Raw genomic sequence first — 27,704 nt, forward strand, 5'->3', positions numbered from 1 at the left:
TCACGGTGAGCAATGGCGTTTCCTATTGCGACGGTTAGAGAGACTCTCGGTTACCATTCTCCGAGGAAACCACGCGAAATTCCTCGGGCAGGAGCCGTGCGCTCGCGCGCGCGTGCGCTCACGAGGGTATGAATTATTTATAAATATTCGCGCGTGAATTATTACAATTCCGTGCCGCGTGTTCCGTGGCCATTATAATAGAAACCTAGCCACGAGGGTGGTTATTTACGATCGGGACGTTTCAGGCCCTTCGCGAGTGCCCTAAGGGAACTCATTCTTCGGGCCCCGACATCCAGAAACTTGTCCGTGGCATTGCGGGACGTGCGCGTGTCTCAACGTGACGGTACGATCGCGGCGCGAACCGTAACGAGACAAGAGGAATCTCTGATAGAACCTGGCATCTTTATGTTAATCTGTGTCCCGGGCACCATGATCGGGACCATTTCGCGGCTCTCACGGCGAGCAGGATCGCGTCCCGGGTACCCCGTCAGGATCCTGTCCGTTTGCTGCCTGAAACGAGAACTCTGGTCGCAGAGTTTATGCACGGAGAGAAGGGAACTAAGTATAAAATGAGCCGCGACAGACCCGCGGGAAACTGGTCTCCACATTTTCTGCGATGCAAGGTCCCGACCGGAAAAACCTGTGCCCCTGTAATTGTTATGCGACCGTATAGCAGCCGTTTCAGTTAATGGCAGAAACGCCGCGCCGCGCCGCGCCGGGGAAATGATTTCCACTCCGGGACAAGATGATAGAAACACTTGAATTCATTACAGCTGAACATTCGCACACGAAGTGATTATTTTAATGCAAGCTCGTCAATTAGTTCAAGTGATCAGCCACTATACTTCAAGGTTTTCAAGTAAGAAAGTTGAATATCTCGGCAATTTGTAATTTCCGCCAAACACGAAAGTGGTATTTGCATAAAGCACCTCGAAAACTTTCCCTTATCCAGGGAGAGCTCTTTCTGCCAGGTTTCATCCCTCTACTTCGCCCGTAAGGGTAGGTGCAGGGAAAAAACGAAAAACCAGTTTTTGCCCCATTTTCCTCATTTAGTCGCTTCTGAAAATTCCGAAAAAAATCTCACAGATTTATCGTATCAAGTCACATATTCGAGAATTTTTTCCGAATTTTCAGTTGCGAACTGTGGTTGTGAAAAATGAAAAACCCGACAAAATTTCATATCCGGATGGTACTGTTAAACTGGCTCACCCTGTAGATTCGAAGTGATTGTTGTCCATTGGTCTACCGAGAACTAGTAGAAGAATGTTACGCCAGTAATAGGCAAACAAGGTAAGGTATCGGCTAAAAGAACAACGCGCCTTACTGACCGAAAGATTATGTTCGGATGCCAATCGAGGGAAACGGGTCAGGAGCGTAGCAGTGTAACTGCACTCCCGTTGCACTTGGCATCCTGTAATTTTGCAGTCATCTCCGATTGCTTTTCTGGAACGCCACTGTCAGTTCTCCTTCAAGAGAGTGGCCACTTAGACTGGCAATCCCCGCGGAGGGAAAGGAATCTGTACGGCATGGTTAGATTACATCAGATGAGTCTAATGGACCGGGCGTACTTCTACCAACCGTAGTCCTCTAATACGTTCCGAGCGCTAAAGTGGTATTAATTTGGCAAGAGATCGATCTTCCGTTGGAATCACTGTGATTCCTCAAGATTAACTGCGATTTTATTTCGTGAACCTATCATTTCCATTCGTCGTCCGCTGTTGAATCTTGTGAGAAAAGCTGCTGTGCATCAACTTGTTTGTAAATTAAATGTGCCCAGATGTTTCCGCGAAGCCAATAGCAACCGGTGTTTGCACAACTTTCGTTTGCCGATTAATTTTTAATTTTTTATTCGAAATAAGTGGGAAAAGTTTGAAATTTTATTTATAATCACGTGGTACAATATGTACTTCTAACAACTTCAAATAAGGAAACAATTTTCGAACATAGTTCCAAGAAAAAGAAGTCCAAAAATCTGTTTCAAAAAGCTTAGAAATCAGTTTCCCTGGCCCTCTGATGGAAAAATCCCACAATTTTTAGAAATCAGTTCCCCTAGCCCTCTGGTGGAAAATTTCACAAGTCTTAGAAATCGGTTCCCCTGAACCTCTGGTGGAAAACTCCCACAATTTTTAGAAATCAGTTCCCCTGGAACTTTGGTGGAAAAATCCCACAATTTTTAGAAATCAGTTCCCCTGGATCTCTGGTGGAAAAATCCCACAATTCTTAGAAATCAGTTTCCCTGGCCCTCTGGTGGCCAAATCTCACAATTCTCAGAACCTGCACAGCCAAGGATTTCCGAATTAATTTCTCAACAGCAATTAAAGCCTGGATCCCTTACCACCGAGTCGCGTCAAGTATGGCAATCAACCAGCATGTTCCACCGTCGTCGCATAAAAGAGGATAATCTGCTTCCTAACGTATCGTAATTATCGAAGAGTCGTATTAGCAGGCATCCGGTGTGTAAATCGCCCCTGTAAAAATGGAGGATTCCCAACGATTTGCATGAGTCGGGTTTCCGCGTGCACACATCCGTGCAGGCATCAGCGTCTATTAAAGCGGACACTTTGAAACGCAGAAAGTTCTCGTTGTCGGGGTCCGGTTAAGCGAAAAGTGTCCAGTACCCGATGAAAATCGCATCACACACAGCAGCAACATCGGCGGCGGTGTAACATCCTTCACGGACAAGGGTCCGGGGCTACCGGTCCAGCGAGTCAACTTAATCCGTTGAAAACGAGTCCCGTGGACTTCCAGGACACGACCCAGGGACCCGTATATACACACGTGACAACCGAACCGGTAGCACACGTAGGGACTGCTGGCTTGCTGGTTCAGCTTCTCGTTTCGAACGGTGCCTCCGATCACGTAATCTGACTAATCGCTTCCGCTTTCGCGGACTGCTCGCTTCCAGTATTATGGCCACGCGAGCTAATACTAGGCCGTGTGTCTGGGTGATGATACAGCCGCCGCGCGGATCACGGGATCCATGGGGATCACATGGGATGGGTTTCGCGGCGCGGTGTTCGCGGGATGGGTTCTCGCGTGATCCGTCGCGAACAGCCACCGCAACGGAGGTTAAACGCATCGTTTAACCTCGGATCACGGGGGGTCGACGCAAGCGAGAGGGGGATGAACGCATCGAGGGGGTCATTCGGGGTGCCCTGTGCATAGCTATCACTCTTTCCCTCTCTCCACTCCCACTCTCTCGCTCTCTCCCGCGGACGATCTGTTAGGGGGCGATGACTCGCCCGGAAAACAAAAATCCCGAGAAGCCTGCGGCGAGGCTTGATGGAACGAATCGCGAGGCAACGCGAGGGGTTGCTGTGTTATGGCGATGGTCCGCCGCTGAATGTTCTAATTGTAATCGACGATAGGCGTCTAGCCGGAAAATTAGTAATATAATTTGCAGCGATAATGGAATTCCGTTCCTGGATCGCTGAGCTCATCGATAGGAAATTGCCCCGACGGTCTCGGTGCTCGTGTTCGCCGGGATGCTTCTTGTTGATGATGGGGCGGAAGGTTACCGCGGCGTTCACCGACTTTAAACGCCTACCTACGAGCCAGAATTGGAAACATTTTAAATCGGCCCCGTTCGTAATTATTAGTTTGCTTAGGAACGCCGCGGTTTTGCCGTTCCCGTAATGCACCCTACCCCCCTCCCCTCCACGGCCCCATCGGGAATTACCAATGTTTTTCCTGGGGCTGTTTTTAGCAAATTAATGAGAATCGGACGGGGTTGGTGAACGGTTTCGGTAAAAATACTGGAAACGTGTACACTTTTTTGAGATCACGTGCTTGACAAAAAGTAGATGGAAGGCAATCATGCAGTAATGAAGATCTCAAATTCCGTCATTTTTGTCCTACCTTGTCGAAAATAGTGTCGGTGGATTGTTGAGACTTTCCTGATTCAAACGAGTCCAAACACGACGCAAATCGGACTAACTTTGATACCAAGACAATTAGGGCGTACGTATGATTGCTACATATGACGTCTACAAAAGTAGACCGATTTACGCCGTGTTTGGGCTCATTTTACTCGGAAGAATCTCAACGATCCATCGATACCACAATCGGAAAGGTAAGACGAAAATGAGTGAATTTAAAATAATGAACCACCAAGATGAAAAAGTGCATCAATTCTGAGCTCCAGGCGCCGAGTAAAGATCAATTATAAAAATAGTAAAAACAATGCATTGATTCTCCTAAATTTTCAAAACGGTGCCCAACACATTTTCAGCCAATATTTTTCACGCAGGTTCCACACCCATGCCGGCAGTTACGAACCATCTCGCTCGCAGTTGTCGGACAGTAAAAATTCAAGTAAAATAGAAGGCGATCAATCATGTCGGTCTCTCGACTGGCTAATGATAGACTTATTATTATAGTTCGGTTACGCATGAGCCTCGAAAAGCGGAGGAACGGGAAAAATTGTATGATTCGTGTCCCTTTCAGAAGAAACGCAAAGATTATTCACCATGGAGCAAACGATGGGATATTTTTGTGCGACGTCGGCGGATAACCTATCATCGATTCGCGAACGATGAAATTATATATTGGCACGGGAGCACCCGGGCAAGGGATACGCGAAGGGGAGAGCCTTTTGATCGGTATAGGCGAATCGAAAAGGCAACGACAGGATACTTGAGCGTAACAGTAAGAACGACGCATGGCATCAGACTTCTTCACGCGATCGTGACTTGCAGTATCGCGTCATCGATCAGCTTCCTGGGTCTTGCGCGGGTCTTTATACTGGTTGCATCGATAGTAGCGTGTGCTGAAAGACCTTGACCCGCGGTAAAGGAAACAGAGGCGATGGTAGAGGAAGTAATAGCGGTCTAGCTAGTTGCTGAACGATAATGGGAGGCCTGGCCGCAGAGTCTTCCTGGCCCCGTGCGCGTTAATTACAGGTTGTGTTGTTCGTTACGTGGCTTTTTGATTCCCTTGCAATCCCTGCCCCTACAGGTTGGATCGTCTTTTTAGAGAAGGAGAGGCTAGGATTATCCGCTACCTGCTGATCAGGAACGCGTTCCATCGCCGGGACCGGACCGGCAACGCGCCGAGTGATACGCTGTGTTCCTACTGGCGACTCATTAAGAACAACCCGCAATTAAATATGCTCAGATATCGCCTATTTAGGTACAGCGTTCCATGGAGAAATGTTCCGAGCTGATGGGCTCTCCGCTCTACGTAATTGAACCGGAGTTTACTTTCGTGTATCGGGAATCCGCCGGGTTCTTCGAAGTCTATCCTACAAGCTGTTCTAGCTAACTTTGTTGCCAGTCTGTAGAAATCGGGACTCGAGACAAACAGTTGTCGACTGAACTTTACAATCGTCCCACCAAGCTTTTCGTACCTACTTGGGTACATAGCAAGTATGTAACGTCCACAGAAAAATTAGATAATATAATATTTGCCAATCCTCCTAAATTCGCTAAAAATGCAACTTCAAGACATAAAAAAACCACATACACCGAATTCTCGATATATGACAACAACGCGGGTCTTGCCAGCGTCGAGTATCGTCCAGGAGACATACCCGAGCCGTGTTATATTTACACTCCTCGGTAGTGGGAATAACTCCGCGACGTTTATCGTCCAAGCCTTGGCGACATTTATATAGAGAAATCACTGTAACAAGTTTCTTGATCCACTGTAGGCTACAGTATGAATGTAAATGCACGTGAAAGGCTTTTCTCTTTTTATATAAAATCTCATAAGAGATCACGTGAAAAGTAATTAGGAAAAGCGTTCGATATAAAAATAATTTCAATGAATAAAGAACGATAGGTTTACGGGTTCTGATATTTTTAATTTAAAATTATTAAGATTCCACGGATGCATGCATGAGAAATCATTTAGCAAATTTATTTCTTTGGGTATATATTATTTTAAGAATATTGCTAAAAATATGGGCAGCACGTTCTTGTTATTTTTATAAAGTATTGCAAAATAGTGACTTTTAGTGCTGCGCATAGTGTTAAGCATAACGGAGCGCGAATTCGAGTGCATCCCGCGTTTCGCAAACTCGTCGACTCGTTTCGCGTGAAGGTAACAACAATGCGAAGGTTGAAAGAAAGATAAAAAAAGAAAAAAAGAAGAAGACAGGAGCTCGGTGGATCGTTGCTAAATAGAATTTCTTTGGAAGGGACGATCTCGGAACCGATGAACCATGTATTTCATACCATTGCAATTGCCCGAACAATTGCTTCCGGTGAAACCGGCGAGCATGGCCGCGCATCTGCAGCCAATCGTTACCGATACCCGCCGCGACTAATAGAACGTCTGGCATGTCCGCGGGTATTGTTAGTGCCTAACCGGCGCACTTTGTTCCCTTTCGAAGGAATGTGCAGCCGCGTGCACCCTTCTGACGTTGCAACACGATGCAACTCCGCGGGTCCTCGTGACCGGTTTGCTCGAAAGGATCGTGGCGTATTCTCCTGGTTACTGGCATAACCTTGCGATCACCGGCCAACAGAGGAACACTGACTTGCGAGAATAGTTGGGGTTACGATTTCAAGGCTGGGGAATGCTGCCACTCGGCGGAAATTGCGAACGGTTTTGCATTCTTCCGAACAGAAGAAAAGCACAAGTATTTTTCTCCCGTCTCTGCGGAAATATCGTAACAGTTCGAAAAACTTTTGATAAACTATTAGGGGCACCCATAAGTAATCAATTATTTTGAAATCTAAAACAAACTTTGTAGTAAATTCAAGTTTTGACAGTTTGCCATCTTTCCTGCGAATTTTCAATCCCCGTCTTATAGAAATCCTGGGATCGTGAAGCAAAACATGATGATATATTTATTTATAAGTTTTATTTCTTAAACGTTATTTCTTTCTTAATATGTTTAATAGGTTGAAAATAATGTAACGGTATTTTTAAATTTTTCTAATGTTTTTACTGTTTTAAAATACGCCTACACATTGTTGTTATAAATGCATAAAATCCGCAGTCTAGTAATTAGTAAATGTATACAAATATTTCCCATCGTCAATATTATGTTAAATGAGAAGTTTATATTGTTAAATGAAAGTGTGTAGCACACAATGATTTGGCTTTTGGATGATACTTATGATACCTGCGGATAGGCAATCATATTAACGGATACAAAAGAGATAATAAATAAAACGTAGAAATTTTTAATTGATAGTTGCGACTTCCTAGTTACTTCAGACAATTAAAACGTTCACTTCTTCCACCTTTGCATTGGATTTTCATTAATTTCAGCGAGTGTCATTATTCATTATTCATTATTCTGTTAAAATTACAATGTAGCTTATCCAGTCTTGCTAGATTCTTTCCTCACTGACGTGCAATTAATTTCTATGATTTACTCTCTTTTGCTCGCGATGCATAAAGACACAGCTATGGTTAATTTATGACTTCGCTCTAATTGTACATCTATTGCATGATCTTTAATTAAATGTTCATTCTTCCAGGATAAGTAAAAGAAAAATTTTTTACAAAATTATCACAGTGTAACTGTTCGTTAGAACATCATCGTCAGACGCGCAACGAACAATGAAAAATTCACAAAGCGTACCGTTTTTTACCGAGTTGCTCCGAAGACGAGCGACGGAGGATGGTCGGGAGAAAAAGGGTTGGGGGGGGGGGAAGAGATAGCGAAAAACGCATCTGATTAGTCACTAGACACCGTTGTGTCTGGCCAGCCCGGAAGAAATCGAGAGTGGCTCGACAAGAGAGCTGGGACAAGGTCGTAATCCCGAGGTAGGAAAGGAGAGAAAGCATTTAACTTTAAATCCACGCCGGTCCGGACGGCCGCGGCCGTTCGCGAAAGTATGGCGGCGGCGGCGCGGCGGCGGTCGGTTGCATAAGCGAAACGATCCTAACCCGGGGCTATGGGCGAGGATCGATTTAATTTTTCGTAGCAGCCTACTTTTTACGGTTTACGATCCGATTTACGAGGATCGTGAGTAGACCGCGAGGGGCCGTGCAACGATCTCGCAGATAGAAAGTCGAGATACAGCCTACGCCCCATGATATATAATTCGATGTTTATTAGAACAAGCCGATCGTGAGCTTGATTAATGACCGATTCGAATCACCCGGCGCTTGGACGCGTCCGTGTTACCAAGTTGCCGCCGCCTGTGAGTTGCAACATCTCCTCTCGTCCGTTCGCTTTGTCACCGACATTTTTTTATTTTTTTTTTTTTTTATTGCCGAGCTCCGTGAAAAATCGAGGACTCCCTCCTGTCGATCGCTTCGTCGTAAATTCATTCCGAAGATCTCATGCGGTTTGTCCGCACTCTTGTCTTCATTGTAAAATTACTTCTCGGAAGGTTGACAATTTTGGTACCAGGTTAAGGGACCCAATTACTGTGGCGGTACCTATTACTGTGCCTATATTAATTATAATTATATTTAAAGCATAATAGATATTTAAAAAGCGATATATAATATATACTTGTAATTCTTTGCAAAGAAAAGATCTGTGAATGTGTAGAATCATCAATTTAATGAAACTGTATTTATAAGTAAATAAAATAAAATAATTATTAAGATTTGTCGTCTACACGGAAGAGTTGTGTCATCGTGTGGCGACTTTAATCAGTTATGTCGATCGTGCGGAATGATTGAAGATGTGGTTTGTAAATCGGTTTTCCTTTTTGGGCACACTATAGGGACACGGGATTTTTTTTTCAAGTGGAAGCACGCTTCTACGATTAATCAATGGAATCGTGACAGTGCCGAAATTGAAAGAGGATGTCGGACATTCAAATTTTGGCAGATTACAGGTGTTAAGAGTGTTCCGTAGCTTGTCGTCGTTGTTCCTTTTCAGTGAATCGGAGCATGACCAACGGGGTACTTGAAAAATGATCGTATCGATTCATTTGCAAATTATCACGAAATTATGCTGTGTCACGAATTCTGTTGTTGAATGGCCAGGTGTGAATGACCATGGCGCAGATCGTGAGTAGCATTAAAAGAGAACCGTATATAATGACTGATAAATTTTTGAAATATTACACTAGTCTATCGTTGGGCAAGAAGGATAGCAAATGTGGTCGGATAAAAAGAATTAATTTAATAAAAGAGAGGAAAAAAAAATAAAAATAAACCCAACAAGTCTTCTCTCTCTCTCTCTCTCTCTCTCTCTCTCTCTCTCTCTCTCCGTCTCTCTCTTCCCAGCACCGCCAGCTCACTGTGTAGATCGTAGGAAAGATGGGAAAAACGAGAAACGTAAGTGCTCAGAATTATCGTAATTTATCCTATAAATTGTGTCACAATTGTTTTCTGTGGAACTATCAGGAGAGTGTCATACCCATCGCTAATAGGAACTCGTTTCACGTTGAACGGTGTCTTCCGTGTGCATAACCGTTCCGAACCAGTGTGTTATGCTTGAAAAACGAGCCAACTATTTCAGTCCGTAATTATGACGTGGAACTATTCAAGCGAGAGTTTAAAATGACGGAAACCGACGCGACGACGCAGAGACATACGGGTGAACGGAATTCATGATTGCGAGAAGATTGCGCATGAACGGTACGCTCGGTCAAACCGCTAGCCTTCAGATTGATTAATTTCCTTTTAATTAGAAACGGATCGGAACCAGCACCGCGAAACCACTTTGGAGAAATAGAAATCACTCTGATGAATAACTTTGTACAGTTACGAAATGACAGATGTATAGCCGAGCAACGGTTTTGTTTCAACTCGCTCGGCAATCTCGCGTGCGCTTAACAAACACGTGACTCTGTGATATGCATCCTCAATTTCAAATTCTCTCGTTTCTGTCGTACCTTTTCGAAAGTAGCATCGGTGGATTGCTGAGATTTTTCTGATTAAAACGAGTCCAAACACGACGTAAATCGGACTAGCTTTGTTAAGAAGACAATTAGGGCATACGTATGATCGCTATATATGACGTCTATAAAAGTAGACCGATTAACGTCGTGTTTGGACTCATTTTACTCGGAAGAATCTCAACGATCCACCGATACCACAATCGGAGAAGTAAGACGAAAATGAGCGAATTTAAAATTTTCTATATCGCGTCTATGTCGTTTTCGCCGTTGTTTTACTTTCTCGAGTTAATTCCCTGAAGAGAAACGCTACCATGTAAGAACAGGGTTTCCAGGTCCAAAACATTGTAAGTTTAAGCACTGCTGTAATTTCCCTAGAACTCGGTAATCCGTTCGAAATCCGCAGTCAGAATCCACAGCAAAAGTGCGTTGCCTTATCGCGGCTGCAATCCAAGAAAACTGTTCCGCCGTCATGGTTCGCGGACCAGAAACAAGAAGTCGGTTACCTCGAGGAGCGCGATACTTTTCCGGCCGAACAGCTGTCGTCGAGCAGAGTATCTCGAAACGCCCACGCACCGATTGCCAACCGCACAATGGGGCAAGACAATATAAATAGTTCAACCCATTTTGCGTACGGGGAACGCCGAGAAGTTTATGTACCCGAGCCACATTATAGTTTACCGATTTTTGTGTGCTGACCACTTGGAACGCTCGCCTCTAACAAATTGTTTAGAAATAAAGCGTTTTATTTTCCGACCTGGAGTTCCACAGCTATCTCAAATATTAAGGGAACCCATAAGTAATCAACTCTTTTCAAATCTAAAACAAACTTTGTAGTAAATTTCTTAATTTATTATATAATAGCAAAATATGACTCGAGGTGCCTCCTTGCATCTTCTACAGAAGTGAATGTTTTATTTCTTAAATAATGCACCAGTCGTCCACTTCGAGGTCTGTCAGAGAGATCATAATCACCAGCAGGAACCTTCTGAACCAACGTTGACACTTGTTGACCTTCAATACATCTCCATAAACATCGAAAATTTTCTTTGACGTCACCGTTGCATTAAATCTCCCATGAAAATGAAAAAGTATGCAATGACGAATATGATCCTCGGAAGGTACGGACGTCGCCATTTCATTACAGGGTTGTAAAAAAAATTATACTTTTAGAATATTTTGAAGACAGGCTGCTTTACCGAAAACTGTAAAAGAATACGTGTTTCCTCTTCAACGATCGGTACAGAACTAAAGGCAAAACAAATTCTTTGGAAATAATTGATTATTTATGGGTACTCCTAATATTTAATTAACCGTGTTCCGTGCCACGGTCATGAACCGAAACAAACCAAAAATGTAATAAACGAAAGTTATTTGCAATTCAGTGCAATAAAATCGGTACTTTAAACTCAGCCATCTTGATAAGACAGTATCCGAAAGTGTTCACGAACATCTTACGCACTTTCAACCGATAATCGTGTTGTGTTGCATTTTCAATTCATAATTTCCCAACGAGCGCACGCTACAATTGTTTACATAACTCCGGGCCACGTAATAAATTTCTAAAACGAGCGCGGGCTTGTGTTGCCGGTAACGAGCATTAGAAAGCAGACTGTAAAACCAACGTAAATGTCAACAATTATGACAGCACGGGCTAGATTTGAGAAAGAAAACCAAAAGAACAGCATGTATGAATTGATTAAAGTAATTTCATTCTGTTGTCTGATATCGCGCCGTAAAACACGAGTTTTATTACCGTAAAATCAGCAATTTGATTTTTTATGTTGACCGGCCAGTGCATAGCAGGAAGTGTGCAGTAAAAGTTTCTACTTTGGAAAGTGGAACACCGAGTTTAACGTGTTCTCTAGATTTTCTACAATTTCAACAGGTTTTGTCTTTGTCCATCGTGTTATTAAAAAAAAAAAAAAAACAAGATACCATGCAGCAAAATAATATAGCTTCATAATAATATAAAATTTTTCTTATAAGATTACGACGTCACAAAACCTATTCTCACGCGTACAATAAAATAATGAGAAATAAATTATAAACACAGCAGTGTTTTTTAACTATACTTGGTTCTATTGGAAACACTGGAAAAATATTGGAAACACTGTCCTACATTATTCTCACAGTCCTACGTTTTTTTAAAAATATTTTTTAAGCTATTTATGAGAAAAGTTGTTAAATGTAAATTTAAGAATGAATCAAATAAAAGTGTTACATATTTTTGAATTCATTTAGATTGTGTGTATACACATCTCGAGGCTTCGAAGACTAGGTTATTATGAATGAAAGTTATCTGCAAATTCACTTTTACGAGGAAAGCAGTAAATCTCTTTATTGATATGTCAACGAGCAGAACCAAGATATGCCTCGCATAATTTACAACCTGTTTTAGAAAGTCTCCGGCTAACTATAAAATTATCTTTCGACAAGTAGGCATCGTTCAGTTCTTGTAATCAGAGCGGAAAATTGAAGGGGTAAAAATTGACATCTCATGCACCCGATAGCATAACAGTGGCATGTAACAACGAAAGAACGACGTAATCTGCATAATTCCTATAGCCGAGCTTATCTCTTGCCTCTAAAATAATTTCACTGTTTTTTGGAAATGGAATAAATTGTTCTAACAACAAGTAAAACTGCTCCGTTTAAACTCAATGTTGGCAACACTGTTTCTTTCGTGTCATAAATGATTAATCGCTAAAAAACGAACGTATAATTTACTAGACGTAGCGTTGTATGCAAACGCAAGAAAACGTAATGAAGTATGAAGTTTTGTATCTTCCATTTACATACTAATTGAAAAAGAAGCCATTAGATAGAAACTCATTAACACGATGAATAGACTCATTAGGCAAAGGAGAATATTAATTTTCTATTCAAGATTATGATCATTCTCTTTGCATGCACTGTTTTCAGCATTGTTGCATTGGGTGTTTAGGTTGACTTCGTTCATAACTTTTGAACCAGTTAATTCCTCGCCTTAAAACTGCGATTTTTTATATTTTCTCGCCAAGATGTACAGGATTATATAGCAAAAAGTAAAAAATGTCTGGGTTGCCAAGGTGAAGTTTAACCCTATTTTATACGTTTCCTTGTAAAATAATATTTAAAAATGGTGTTTCATTTACTGGTCTGTGAAACAGTACTTCAGAACAGTATTTTATTGTTAAGTGAATGCAATTAATGCGGACACTTGATATTTCCCATACTAATCTGCGGTCTAATAATTATGCCAGGATCTTTTATGCGAACATTTCTGAGGAGCGTATGGGGGTTAAGCGTGGTTTATTAATCCGCGCATCTAGATTTCACCGCGGGTTAATGAGGATTCTAAAACAGGCATTTGCATAGAGGTGCTCGGTTAAATGGCGGTAATAAGTAGGCGAGTCATAAACGTCGATCAGCTACCGAATAAACGCGTATTAGGACGCATCGACCGTGTCTCTTCCTAGACTGGCATCGTCTTCCTGGTCTCACAGTGATTGTGAAAAACACACACACACACACACACACACACACAACAACTCGCCTTTCACGCGGCGATGTTACGCCTGTTACGCGACGATACTCATTGCGGCGGAGGAGTTTGGGAATGAGGGGAACGTCTTTACAATACGGTTCGAAACCCTCCATTCGCTGGAAAGTGTAGTTCGCGGAAGTTTCCTTCGCGGTGTAATGCATTTATCCGTGGTAATATTGCGGATTATGCACGAGCCTGAGAACGAGCCGGCAAGGAAGTATCCTTTATGAAGAGACAACACCCGGAAAGTTCTTGTTGTATCGGGCACACTCGTTACAGATAATTTCTTTAATATGTAATTAGAATATATGGAACGGGAGAAGAATTTATGCGCGTTTTCGATGTACGGTGAACAGAACTTTCTCCATCTTTGAAGTACCCGGATCCGTTCCGGTTTGAATCGACGCTCAACCCTCGGCGCACGGTGCCGGATCTGTTCTGACCCAGGTATAGCGTGCCACCGTTCGAGAAACGCGTGTGCAATATTATTGCAAGGTGGTCCGAAGGTAGACAATTTTATGATGTAATAACACTTTGATTTTGTAAGAATTCACATTTATTCTGTTGCATACAAATTCGAATTTTAAATGGTCCAACGACTCGTTTTACTGGCCACTTAGTTCATAAGTGAGTAAGCTACTTTTTCTAACCATGGACAACTGAATACGCATAATATGCAGTATTGGTGCACTGAAAACCCGAAATGACTTCGACGAGTTGAACACCAGCGTCCATGGAGTGTAAATGTATGGTGTGGAATCGTTGGTGATGACAAACTCAAGGTCACGTGAAGGTCATAATATTACAGGTCGTTGGATTCGTCTTGACCTCGGCTATCGTATAGCGATAATAAAAATATATCGTTCCATTCAAAAATACTTCGACGACCTTGAAATCTCAAACAATACAAGCTTGAACAAATTTTCTTGCCTGTCATAATATTCAATAGTCAATATTCGCCTCTCCGAACCAACGTTTTCCTCTGAAACATTCTTCTATGATAAAAAAACAAGCGAGATACTTTAGATGCTCGAGTCAGGTGAAACACCCTGACTAAGGAGCACACGTCCACACTGACCTACACGTCATAAGCTGCGCAGCGAGACATTCAATTTCCGAAGGTTGAAAGCATTAGCCTTGTCACCGATACGGATAAAAAGGAGAAAGAAAGCGAAACGATACCGTGGAAACCTGTTATCTCGCGGCGTCGGTTCTATATTAAGACCCGTTCTCCAAAAATATCCGCGGACGCAAAGAGGGTTACAAAGAGGTAGCGGTACAAGGTTTCCCTGACACTTTCGCGCGGTGGCGGCGGCGGCGGCGGCGGCTACCGAGAAATTGCACGGCTCTTTGCGATCCATTTGCAAAAACCATTAATTCCCAAGGATCACGCGTGCACGTAACAAGCGGCACGACGCGGACTCGCCGGGGCCCCGGCGTGATATAAAGGAGGGAAAAAAAAAGACGCGTGAGGTGAACTTTCGCAGGGGAGTAGCAATTTGCCAAGCGTTGATCGTTATTTATCGCGGATCCCTCGTTACCGGAGTAAAAGAGAGAATCGGAATTTGCATTCGAAATTGCCGCCGCGCGCATCTTTGAAACGGGGACCGGTACCTGGTCGGGCACGAAGGCTGAGTTTTGCCTTACGTAACTGTACGCGCGTTGAACAGTGGTCAGGGACCGGTCATCCTCGGTTGGCACGTTGACACTTTCCATTTATATCTCATCATGTCCGCGGAGATCCGCCGAACGTCGGTGGGAGCAGGGGAAATCAGCCACAAGACAAATTGGAGGTGTCAAGGTGGATGGAATATGGTCCATGGCTGTGATGCATCGAGAGTGAAACCGCTCGGCGTCGGGCAATTTGAACACGTCTCGAAATAGGGTCAAATTAGCCTCTCGCAATAACGAGAGATAGTCCACTGATCCGTTCCTTTTTCTTTCTTTTTGTTTTGTTTTTTTTTTTTTTTTTTTCTTTCGCGATTCAATATGGGATGCATTACTCTACTCCTGGCAGATTGAACTCGACGATACAAGTCGGCGGAGCGAGCACCGCTTCCTGCGACCGCGATGATTGTTCCCTTTTCTTCTGCACGTCACTCTGCCATACTTTATCTGCCGGTGACCAGTCCGCGGTAATAAGTAAATTGCAAATCTACGTACAGAATTAACACTAAACCTACCACGGTCAAAAGGACCAGTTTGATATTTTACAATTATTGAAACTAGATATAAAAATTCATTTATGAAAAATAGCGGAATTTCCTTGTCCAAGCGTTTATTATATTGAAAATTACAGACAATCTCAGTAAATTTAGGGTTGTCATTTTTATAAGTTAATATTTATCAGATACAGTTAGTGCTTGGTACGTTTAGTGTTAGATTGTTCTGCGTCAATGAACGAAAACGATGGTCGAATAGAATTGATAATGTTTCTTCTGTTTATAACTTGTAAAAATTATCAATTATACAAGGTGCCCCGAAAATGTACTTCCTTGAAACAGGTGAGCCCTGAGATGATTTCAAAAAACTTTTTCCTTTGCGAAAATGTTCTCCGCGGCTTCCTTGCGGAGTTATTCACGGAAAACACGGACCAATCAGTGCGCGGCTACAGCGGACGGATTCCATGACGTCAACAAGCCCCGCTGAGCGCGGCGTTGCCATTGGCCGAGCCGGAGTCCGTCACGGCGACAGGGCCCACTGGGCGTGGCGTTGGCATTGGCCGAGCCGGAATCCGAGGATAATTCCTTAACGAAACCGCGGAGAACATTTTCGCAAAGGAAAAAGTTACTTCAAATCACCTCAGGAATCAATCCCCTTAAGAAAATAGAATATTTTGGGGACACCCGGTATAGTAGCATCCTTAAACTCTCCTAACGTATTCACAATTTCGCGTTTCCTCTATCGCCTTCTATACAAAAGATGTGTAACATCCGCAGTGTAGTAATAAGGCAGTTGCAAATCTTTCTAAAAACTAAATATGTTCTGCACGACGGTTAAATAGAAATGTATTCGTCTCTTATTGATTTGCATAAATTGCGAATCCCAGGATGGAGTTCATAAATTCTGTTAACGTATTTACCGTTTTGTATTTCATCCGCTCGCATTCCATGAAGAATGCGTAAAATCCTTAATCGAGTAATAACCGACCACATCTATCCACATCTATCCATTGGTATCCCGTCTACGTATTTCGACTGCATAAATAAGCATCCGTATCGTGAAACGAATCGACGCGATGAAATTTCAAGTCGACGTCCCGGATTCATAAATTTTCTACTTACTTGATATCCTCGAGATTGTGCATAGTCAATCGCAATCCGAAGATTGCTTTCAGATTGCGATCAAAGATGCCCGATTAAAATCCAATCGGAATGTTCGATTCTGTTATCGATCGCTTCCGTATGGTCTCGAAATCGTGTTCGGTAAGCCCCGATTGAAAAGCAACCGGTTATGAGTTTCAGTTTCAATTTCTAATCCGACTTCCTGCTTTTAGCACTGGCACGATACCGGGGTAGCATCAATTCCGCGCTTCTGTGCGTACGCGTGTATTACACGGTGTCGTGCGTACACGTATGCAGAAAAGAGAAAGAGAGAGGGAGGGGGAATAGGGGGGAGAGGGAGAGAAAGAGAGAGAGAGGAGTGCGCGTTACGCAGCGTGAAAGTTACCGGCTGGAATTCATTCTTACTTCCAGCCTGCCCTGACCTCCGAGATAATGAGAGTGATCTGAATAATCTGGATCGGTATGCATTTGGCAACGTTTGCCTAATTAGTATCGCTAAACCCCAATCCTTTTATTTTTTTCTCCCTTTTCATTTCCCGCTACGATTAGCATACGACTCCAACGTTCCTCCTTGCGTAATTCTGCGACTAACGTAATTGGTCAGCATTGCGCACCACGCGAAAGGTTAGCGATACAATCGCGTTCGTGAAAATATACTGGGTGAGTCATCGGAAACTGCCGATTACAGTAGTACCTCTATAAATGTCTCTAAGGAAGGTCTCCAAACTGTCCAAATTTTATCCCCACCACTGGCGGGATCCCCTTTGGAACATATTAGAATTAAATTAATGTCTCCGACAATTTCAGGAACAGCAAAATTTTTGAAATTGGAGAAAATTAAGTGTAGTATTAGGAGAATATGATATCGAAGGAGGTGGCACGAAAATTCAGTAGTATAAGTCAATGACAAGCCAGACCGTCAAAATTTTTCGAAAAATTGAGTTTTGTATTAGGAAAATATGATAATAAAATAGGTGGCACGAAAATTCGAAAAAATTTTGAAATTCAGTGGTATAACTCAACGACAACTAGGAAATTCGGGAAAAAATGCCGGTTCAATAATTAAATACGCAGATACGTCTTTCATTACATTATCTTGATTTATTCATTGTCGATTTTTACATAAAATGATTGTGTTAAAGTACAATATAAGTATATACATGTGATGTGGATTACGCGTCGGTAATTCTATCAGTAACAGCGCCGTTGAAGAATATTAGTTCCACAAATTAGTTCTGGCCGATACGACAGGATGTGACACGAAATGGTAATGGGTTTCAGCGCCCCCCGAACGTGAGACAGAAAAATACATTAGGTGATCGGTCTGCTTTTATACCTCGTCTATGGCGTAACACATTGCTCACGTAGAGACGACTGGGAAGTGGATTCTGCGATTCCGAATAGAAGTGTAAGAAGTCGTGGGATTCGTGGCGTCGATTTCCATACAACCGTAGCCTACCTCTTTTCAAAATTCATCCAATTCGTGATTGGAGATCGTTCGAATACCGGAGAAAAAATACGAAACGGAGAAGATGGCTCTCGGTTCGACCAGCCGCCGAAACACACGGCAACGGACGTGCTCTTGACTGCATTGTTCGAGACACGCTCACGGGGCGCAGGTTAATCGAATATTAATGACGGAACTGTACCAGGTAGCCGTAACAGAACAGGCCGGGACGCCGATGCATTAATGCATATCATCGTACGGGGGTCTCCTCTTATCTGGATATAGTGCTTGAACAACGGATCTCGGTGTGAAGTATACAAGATACCTCACGACTTGTGGTTACCGACGATTACGCTACAGGTCTGCATGCAAAGCCGGGATTTTCTCAATGATTTCAATGAAACTGGAGTTCAGCGGAATCCCTAATGTGGCTGTGAGGATGCAGACAATTTTCAGGAGCTGAAAAAGGAAAACAAGATTAAGTTTATTAAACACGCATATTTTTCGCCATATATGCGCGAAGAAATTCAACGCCGTTATTAAATTGATTAAAAACAAATTACTATTGACGGCGGTTGAGCATGGCCGGGCTATGAGTTAGGCTACGTTAAAACGCAAGTTCATCGCCGCCATAATAATAAAGTAATGTTCATTTAATGACGATAATAAAATCCAATTGAATAAAGCAGAACAAAACAAGAGACGCAAACAAACATGTACAGGATTCGATATTCTCCTTTTCTTCACCGAAACGTTTACCGAAGTAACGAGTATAATTTCTGTTTATGTTAATTAATTCTCGAGCGATTTGCATAAAGATTCGCAGTCCAGTTATTACACCCGTGCTCGGACCATGAAAGTCCCAACTGCTCGAGCAGGAATGAAAAAGAAAATTCTTAAAATCTCGTTAGCATAAGTGTGTTTACTATAACTGGCTGCAGGGGGGCGGTGCTCGCCGCCTCTTTGTCTTCGGAAACGAGATTGTAATTTAATCTAGTCATGCAGACGAGGTTAATCGGCGATAAATTCTGCGTCTCTCATAAAACCAGACGAGCCCGATCGACGATAAAACACCCACGTTAATACGTTCGTAGAAAGGACGTTTCGCGGAAAAGATGGAACAATCATTGAAACTCGCGCATTAGTACTAGCTGTAAATCAATTCAAGATGGCGGAAATACGATGTAAACCGCTTGCAAATCGATTCAACGATTTATACATACGCCGGGCCCGCCATTGTACGCGGAGCCGGGACACACGGCACATGTGTGTTTACATTCCCCTATAAATTATCAGGAGGACCGTGTATGTATTCTTTAGATTGTCAATAAATTATTAATTTGCGCCTTGATCTGGGCGTGAGATACGGGATCGATTTTTCTGATAAGGCTGACCCTTTTTCAAAATTCATTTAGAAAGTAACAGGCTCAACGAGTGACCTTTAATATTCCAACCAATCTCAGTGATTGTCTAAATAGCCAAAAAAAAAACATTTTTCAAAGCTGTAGGTTTTTATTTATAAAATATAATTGTTACTCATATACATACAGTAGACTCAAAACACTGTAATTTGATTGTAAAATTTATGCTACTTAGATGTCATACAATAACATGTAGTTATTGATTTTTTAAAGAAACATAATTTAAAAAAAGATTGTTGAATTTTTCTTATTTTCCAATCGTTCAAAGGCATGACCCCCCGTAAAAGGTGAATGGCATCCTAGCTAAGTCTTAGTGCCAGCTGTATTTGCCTAACAAGCCTAAAGTAGTTCCTTTCCTAACTCAATGTAGGTCTAGTCCAGACCTAGTCTACAACGGTCGTAGACCTGACCCGAAACAATAGAATCGAGTCTGATGTTACGTGATCCGACTCGGGACAGAACGTAATTCTCAGATAATCCGGACCTACACCACCATTCACAAGTCACCGAACACTTGTTGGTAACGGTCGAGTCAATTGTAATCACAGATTTTCTGGCTAAAAAATACTTTTCCATATGTACTCACCATACTCAAGTTGAGAGATGTCAATTCGAGCACCTCCGTACAAGATTCCAGGAATCGTACCAACATGGCGGCGCCCTTGTCGAAAACTCTTGAAATCGCTCAACTTGAAACACGCATAACTTTCGAACCAGTGAATTCCTAACATTACAACTTGGATTTTCGGCATTTTCTCGCCAAAATCTGCAGGATTACATAAAAAGAAGTTGAAACTTTTGGTTTCCGGAGGTGAAGTTTAACCCAAGAAACCATGAAAACTGTTGCGCTTGTAATTAATGAATTTAGTCCGCGTTTTGACCACTTCGAACGACTGCCCGGTGTGAGATCGGGTGCATCTCCCGCCGAAAAGTTGTACAGTTATCCGATTCGATCGGCGCACGGTAATTTTCGCTTTCTCGGTGGAAGGACACGCAAGCAGTGGCATTCGTGTCAGGCCCGGTGCTCGCCGTCGTTCCACGTCTCGTTTCGTAAAAGCGGCTCGCGGTTCGTTAACGTGTTCCCTCGGTTCATTCTGATACGGGGACGTGACTAACGTTACCGTTGCGCCGCCGTGGAAACGGCGCTCCAGGTCCCGAAGAAAAACCGGCCTTTCATAAACTCACGTTCAACCAGCTCCGTCGTCGTTAAACTCCAAGCCCTTCCAAGCCGGGTCTCCTTCGAGTTATTGTCTTCTCTTCCCTCCCTCTCTCAACCCCCACCCCCACTCCCTTCTCCCGTCACGCGGTTTTTTTCCTTATTACTTTTCTTTGCCGAGTCACAATGTCAATTCGACCCACTTTGCTAATACGATCCGAGAGCCGGGAGACGCGGGTTGCCGATGAAATGAACTGCGACGTTTATGAGCTCGTTTAACGAGATCCTAAGGCTCGCTTTCATACGAGTAATTTAAAGGCGCTGCGCAACGCTCGCGGTGTTGCTCCCTGCCACCCCGAGATGAGATTTCTTTGCGATCGACGCGCTGCGAATACCGCCGTTTATTACGATTTGTTGGGAACCCCAGGGACGAGGCCGGCCGATACTCTGTTATTTCAATAAACCGTTTTAGAGATAATTGTCGGGGTGATTGAATAGGTTTTACTGGCCGGTGTTATTATACTCCGCGGTAGTGGGGACAATTCCGCGACGTTTATCATCGAGACCTTGCCGACATATATAGAAAAATCACTGTACACGTTTGCTTATATGACACTACGAAACCGTGAAAGTATTCATTAAAACGAATATAAATGGTTAGTGGGTTCTCGGAATTTTCGGAAATCCCGAAGTTATTAAATAAACTTCCTTCAAGCGCATATTGTTATATGTCTCGTAATATTTATAAAACATCGTATGCCAGTCAGATTTTATTTCGTAAAATAATTAATGCGTACTTTGACAAACTATTTAATTGCATTGTACGCAGCGAAGGATTGTAAAATTTTACAGGAAAATTTTTGTTGCAGGCTGGTTCTCCGTTGTCTCGAACAATAGTGGTACCGGAAATGCTAGGGTGTATAGAAGAGTAGGAGCTTTGGTTCGAGCTGGTGTTCCGGCATTTCTGCTTGCAAAGCCTCTCAGAGCTTACACGCTGACTCACTCAAAAATGGGTAAGCTATTTACTATTGTTTTAAGAGCCAATACTCCGTAGATTCGCGATAAGGTAGAGTGACTAGGTTACCGACAAGAACAGGCGAAAAATACTTTTACTAAGTCAGTGGCTGAGGGCTGTGAACGGAAATTGTACAGCAGTTAGCGACCTGCTGACTCTGCAAAAGTCACGTGACCACCCTTGGCTCTTAAGGATAAACAAGTATTAATAACATAGTAGGAATATTATTATTACCGAGATTAAATATTAATATTAAATCAAGATTGAAAATTCGGCGATTACGCGTTCTATTGAATAGGGACCAGGTGATGCGGGTCCACGTTACAGACATGCCATTAAAACGATGCCATAACTTTCTCGGGCGTCCGGTAATTTTTGAGTTATGTCACTGCCGCGGCAAATGAGCGACATACACGATGTCCTGGACGCCACGGTACAAGCGTAAAACCGTGGCGAGGATAACATTGTCGGCTTGTACGTCACTCGTCTAGGACGTGACAATGCATCGAAACCGGTGCGTGCATAGAGACGTGCGTGCACTCACGCATGGCCCGCGGTTCGGATTATTCCCTTGGGTAGAGCAACTGGCCGTGACACGAATGTCAATGTGTCTGTTAATGCGACTCTACGGCGCGCTTGTTCGTGCGTTTAAACGTAGGTGAGGGGCACGTAACGTAATAGGCATGCGGACCGGTGAAAGCCGTTGGGGTTCTTACGATACACACGGGCGTTATGCCATTATGTACTATAACGATTATGGTCGCGCGTGAAAGGGGATTTCTATGGGCGTCGCGGTGCCCGGTATCTCTTTCTCTCTCCCTCTCTCTCTCTCTCTCTCTCTTCCCCTCTTAGAGATATCACGTAATTTCGCGTCTTTGATTTGCCGGGGGATTCACGCGAGACCCGATATCTTCCAATTTTACTGATGACTGGGAAATTAGTCCCAACCCGAGAGCACACGCGTCAAAATCTATCGCGTGTTCGCGTGCAGTCTATTTGCCACACTATCCCCTTGTTAACGTCGCGTGATTCGGGGGACACGGCGAACTACTGCCGAGTATTAAACGCTATTCCGTATTTGCTCGGGGACGACCCGTGGCTGCAGAAAACGAGCTCGCGAGTACAGGTAGATAGTGCACACTTAAGCGTCCGCAGTCGGGACCGAACGCGGACACTTAAGTGGGGAGGCCGCTTCGACGTATTTAAGGAGAGGGGATACTATAATCAAGTTCAGGGACTTCTACGGAAAGAAGGACTTCTACTGAAATTTGTTCCTGCAATTATAATAAAATTCGTTATAATCTCCACAGTATTTTTAAACACGGATTTGGAACCAGTTTATTATCGATATTATGTTAGCAAATACCGACACTGATATGCAAATATGTAATTACCAGCATGTTTATCATAATATGTACACTATGTTTGCGAGTGGGAAAAAAGTACATTACAGTTTGCAATAGTTGTAAACAACTTTTTTTCACGTCAGCAAGTAAACTGATCCTTCTGACGTGTCGAAAAAGTTTTTGGTCCAATCTTGAAAATCTTATCGTCTTTTCAATAGTGTCCGAATATTACTGTTGGCGACTGTAAAATATTTGAATATTCAAGGTGAGTGGCGAAACAAACGGTGATGGCGAACGAAGCTGCACCATGAGTCAGCGGATTAATTGACGGTTGGCAGACGTTGCTAAGGGTAATGTAAATTTCTGTCGCAGAGAACGGGAATCTGAGAGCTCACTATACCAAGACGACAGTCCGGGCGGGAGAAGTTCTGCGACTCGCCGCGGTTTTCCAGGACACGAGGAGGGCGCCAGTGTCCACCGGCATTTCCGGCGTTGCCAGCGGCGTACCGGAAGGTAAGAGTTCAAGGTCATCGGAACGAGATCAGTATGCGCAATGCTTGGACTCCCACGGGCACGAACTGTTCGCGCCGCTTTCCGCGAGGGGAGAGTTTTACGCTACCTGCCAGAGCGGAAGCCTCGACACCGGAAGCGATGCTGTATTGTATAGAGTCCATCAGCTGGCCAGAAGGGATCTTCCCCTGAGGGTGAGTGTCGGGAACGATTTTCTTCTAAGAAAGTGACGCATCTTATTGATAAACAGGCTGTGGATTTTATGCATTTATATATTATTATATATATGCTAATATATTATTTTCGACCTATTCAAACTATTAAAGAAAGAAAAACCTTCCCATTTGTCCTCTAGTACATGCAATTGACGCAGAAAATGTTTAATTTGAAATAGAACTTGTTCTGAACAGTTTTAACTTCGAATTGGCATACATTGTTAGAATAATGTACCTTTGAGCTGCTCAAAATATTTGTAAAAAATTTCTAGAAAGTTGTTAATATTGGTAATTGTACGTTTTCATTATGCGAAGATTTTTAATGATACGGTTACTAGTACCTTTGAAATCTTCACTTTCGTAGCTGGGAAAGAATGTGAAATATTGCAATAAGTCGTGAATGAAAAAAAAAGGAATTGTTTGGTACCATAAACTAGCAAAATGGCCATAATTATCGTGTTGCAGTAGTGTGTTTTCCACCGTTAAGAGTTTATGGTATCCTAACGAAGCCAATAAACGCTTTACACCTCCAAATTACTGACCAGCGAGATTAAAATCTGATTGATAGGTACGATTAGTTGCTGGACCGTTGCCCATACCACTGCCGCGAGACTATAGCGGCCTGATGCAGCTGGAAGGTGCGACCAGAGGCCCTATAGTGTTAGGTTGTGCGGTGCCGTTGATACCGGAGAGACCATTACCGAATTCCACGGTCCCAGAACTCCTCGAGCTGGTTGCAACAGGGCCAACAGCGCCTAGGGTGAAAAGGGCGCGGCTCGGATGTCCTTCTGAAGCGCGGTTGCTGGCGTCACCCAAGATGCAACGGTTACTTTCAGCTTGCAGGTACGAAATACAGTGATTGCTCTATATATGTCGCCAAGGCCTGGATGATAAACGTCGCGGAATTATCCCCACTACCGCGGGGTATACCCCGTGAGGGGCAAGAGTGTAAACGTAACACGACGCTGGCAAGACCCGTTTTGTTGACATATATCGAGAATTCACTGTATGCGACATTTCAATTCTAGCAGTTGGTTCTATTTAACCCTACTTCATAAGGGGGATCAAAATCACCACCGATTTTAATCAAAAAACGATAGTGTACCAAGAAAGAAACATTCCTGCCTAGTTTCAGCAGGATCCCTACACAGTTTTCTTTCGATATAAGACGACGATGTTCCTTTCGAAATAAGAAAATCGCTATCCCCTCTTCATCTCTTGAAGTTGTCGGCACCGTTTATTGTCAGTGTCAAAACGAGAGGGTGCCCTCATCCGAAATACGACGAAAGCCGGTCCCCGGCCATCGTCTTATATCGAAAGAAAAGGGTAGCTCGGAAGCTTATAATTTCCGCTAAAATTGAAGGTCATAGTCGCATTCGGCGCGTCGAAACGAACAGAATGACGTCTAGTAAAAGGTTCGGGGGAGGGGGGACAATTGTAAAGTTCAGCCCCTTCCACTTCACACCATAGAACCATGAATATCCATTTGCATTGCAGAAGAGCTTTGGACCAAAGGGCAACGGAGCCCCGCGTAGCGCCCCCGAAGCCGCCGTTGACCAACGGCCCGCTGAAGGAGTTGCACCTGAAGGAGATCAAATCGAAGACCGAGGCGAAGCCGATCCTGCAGAGCCTGAAGGAGGGTCTGGAGCACATCAAGCGAACGACGATCCGGGACCGTAGCAACAGTCGTGTGAGCAGCGGCAACAACCACAGCTTCCTCGACCGGATCTCGAGGATAGCTCAGGGTGGAAGGAGCAGAAACCCAGCGAAGAAGTCGGCCTCGTTCACGTTCGCCGTACGGCCGGAAATCGGCATGAGGTCCGAGCGGTACGCCAGCCTGGAATCGGAGACGCATCTGCTGCAGGCGTCGCCGTCGACGAGACAACAGGTTCAACGATCGGTATCGACCAGCGTGCTAGAGGTTCAGACGCAGCAGGACCTGGACCCGCCGTACTCCAAGGTCAGGGACAGTTTAACGCCTCTGCCGTCGACCCCGCCGTCGAAGACAGAGGAGATCTACGCGGAGATCTGCGAGCCGACGATCGCCAGCCCGCCCGAAGACAAACCACCACCCGGGGGGAAGAATGGGACCAGAGAGAAGGATAGGGGATACGTGAAGCTGGCGCTGTCCCAGTCGGAGATCGCCGACGCGAACAGCGCCGAGGATGAAGAGGGAATTTATAATACCGTCTGCTGATCGTGATTCCCTCCTGGGCTACAGGAGGTTCGTTATGTTTCCGGGAAACGGACTGCAACCGGGGCGAGAAAGGAAGCGCATAGATCAGCCGAGCACTGATTTCCTAGGGCTCTCGGCGCCGATCGCGAAACAATTCGAACGTTTCTCTTCGATCCTCGATTGTCTTCCAACGACCAGTATGTAATGTTGCTCGATTTAGATGTTCAGTTGTTTAATTGTTCCGTTGTACTGCCGTGGAACGATCAATGGTAGGTATGAACATGTTGGTGTACGATAAACGCCGAAGATGTTCGGTTTTGTTATATTTTATGTGGCAATGAGTACAGTGAATTCTCGATATATGTCAACAACACGGGTCTTGCCAGTGTCGTGTATCGTTATGTTTACCGAGGCCTCTCGAGCTTCGGGGTATACGCCCGCGGTAGTGGGGATAATTCCGTGACATTTATCATCCAGGTCTTGGCGACATATATAGAGAAATCACTGTAGCCCGTGGATTTGTCTGTACGGAGGATTCGATGCCTGTAAGTAATTGAGTACGAGTGTGAAATTAAACGCATCTACTTTTTGTATAGGAAATGTTGAATATAAAATTTCATTTGCTTAGAAAGGATAGCGAAGTTCGAGCTGATGCTAATGTCTAATGGAATTCTTAGGTACGGTACTTATTAATATAATTTTTTGTTGAAGTCATTAAATTTATACTGCTCAAATGACAACGGATATTGCCAGGTTAAATAGCAGGAAAAGTAACAGGATTTAATAAAATATCAATTGCGTAAAGAGAATTCATGTAAGAAATCATCTCCTTTTTAGTTTAAAATGAACGTCATTTTAATCGATTCCGTAATCAAATAAATTATAAAGATAAAAATACTATCATTGTTACAGGTAAAAACTGAATATTTTAGAATTATACTTGTATATTCTACATTTTTAGACGAATCCTGTTAAACTATTTGAAAAACGAAATTGTAACAAGTGAAACTGAAAGACACAACTGTTTATAGATATATTTTTAAAGGACGGATTTACTTACATTTTAAACAAAAATTAAATTGACAAACATGTGATACTTCTTTGCTAAAGTTAATGGGTCATATTTAGTTATCTTAAAAAAAAAAAACGAAATTTTCAAGAATTTAATAGCGAAGAATGTTACGTTTGTCTTATGCAAGCCATGTTGAAATTATGTAACAATTATTTTATTTGCAATTCAGATATTGACTTAGAAGGCTCATTCATACTTTTAAATAAGGTGCTCGTTTAAAGAGGGAGAAAATGAAACTTTTCCCGAAAAATTCCTACAAGACAGGTTCCTGTTGAGATTGTTGACTAAGCATGACCCCTTAACAGTTTGGAGACCAATATCGGAACGCATCGAGTCCCCGGCGTTCATTGATGGAGATAACACGCGACTTCCTGGGTCGAACTGGAGAACCGTTCGGGCAGAAACGGCGCAGCGATGCACCAACGGAATTTACAACGCCATTTGCCGAAGAAATTATCCCTCCGAGGTCTTTTTCTCCCCTTTTTCCTAGCTGAGAGCGGCGGCGTCCTTCACGGGGAACCGGGCGGAAGATTTACAAGGCTGTTGACCGGGGAAAATGATCGCGTAATTACGGTCCCGTGCGTGTACAGAGGATGTAGCGGGCCTCGCCGGGACGCAGCGTGACTTCCGGTACCGGGGAATCTGTGCTGCGGCTGATCGATATTATTAGAACCGGCCGATCGTCTTCCCATTCGATCCCCGACAAGATATGTAAACGCGAGACTCGTCGATTTCGCGACCCAGCTCACCGAATCTCTACGAAACTGGGTTTAAA

The 27,704-nt window shown here is 43.5% G+C and overlaps 1 protein-coding gene across 1 annotated transcript in view; it reads left to right on the plus strand.

Moving 5' to 3' along the window:
* LOC143354276 (uncharacterized) overlaps positions 1 to 26,742 on the plus strand; it is a 67,750-nt gene extending 41,008 nt beyond the window's left edge. The window contains exons 3-6 of the mRNA XM_076788237.1: positions 21,465 to 21,608; positions 23,329 to 23,660; positions 24,250 to 24,524; positions 25,179 to 26,742. Coding sequence (XP_076644352.1) covers positions 21,465 to 21,608; positions 23,329 to 23,660; positions 24,250 to 24,524; positions 25,179 to 25,878 — 1,451 coding nt within the window. The 3' untranslated portion in view covers positions 25,879 to 26,742. The remainder of the gene's footprint in view (positions 1 to 21,464; positions 21,609 to 23,328; positions 23,661 to 24,249; positions 24,525 to 25,178) is intronic.
* The last annotated feature ends 962 nt before the right edge of the window (positions 26,743 to 27,704 follow it).

This window comes from Halictus rubicundus, chromosome 5, assembly GCF_050948215.1.
Source record: "Halictus rubicundus isolate RS-2024b chromosome 5, iyHalRubi1_principal, whole genome shotgun sequence".
Lineage (NCBI taxonomy): Eukaryota > Metazoa > Arthropoda > Insecta > Hymenoptera > Halictidae > Halictus > Halictus rubicundus.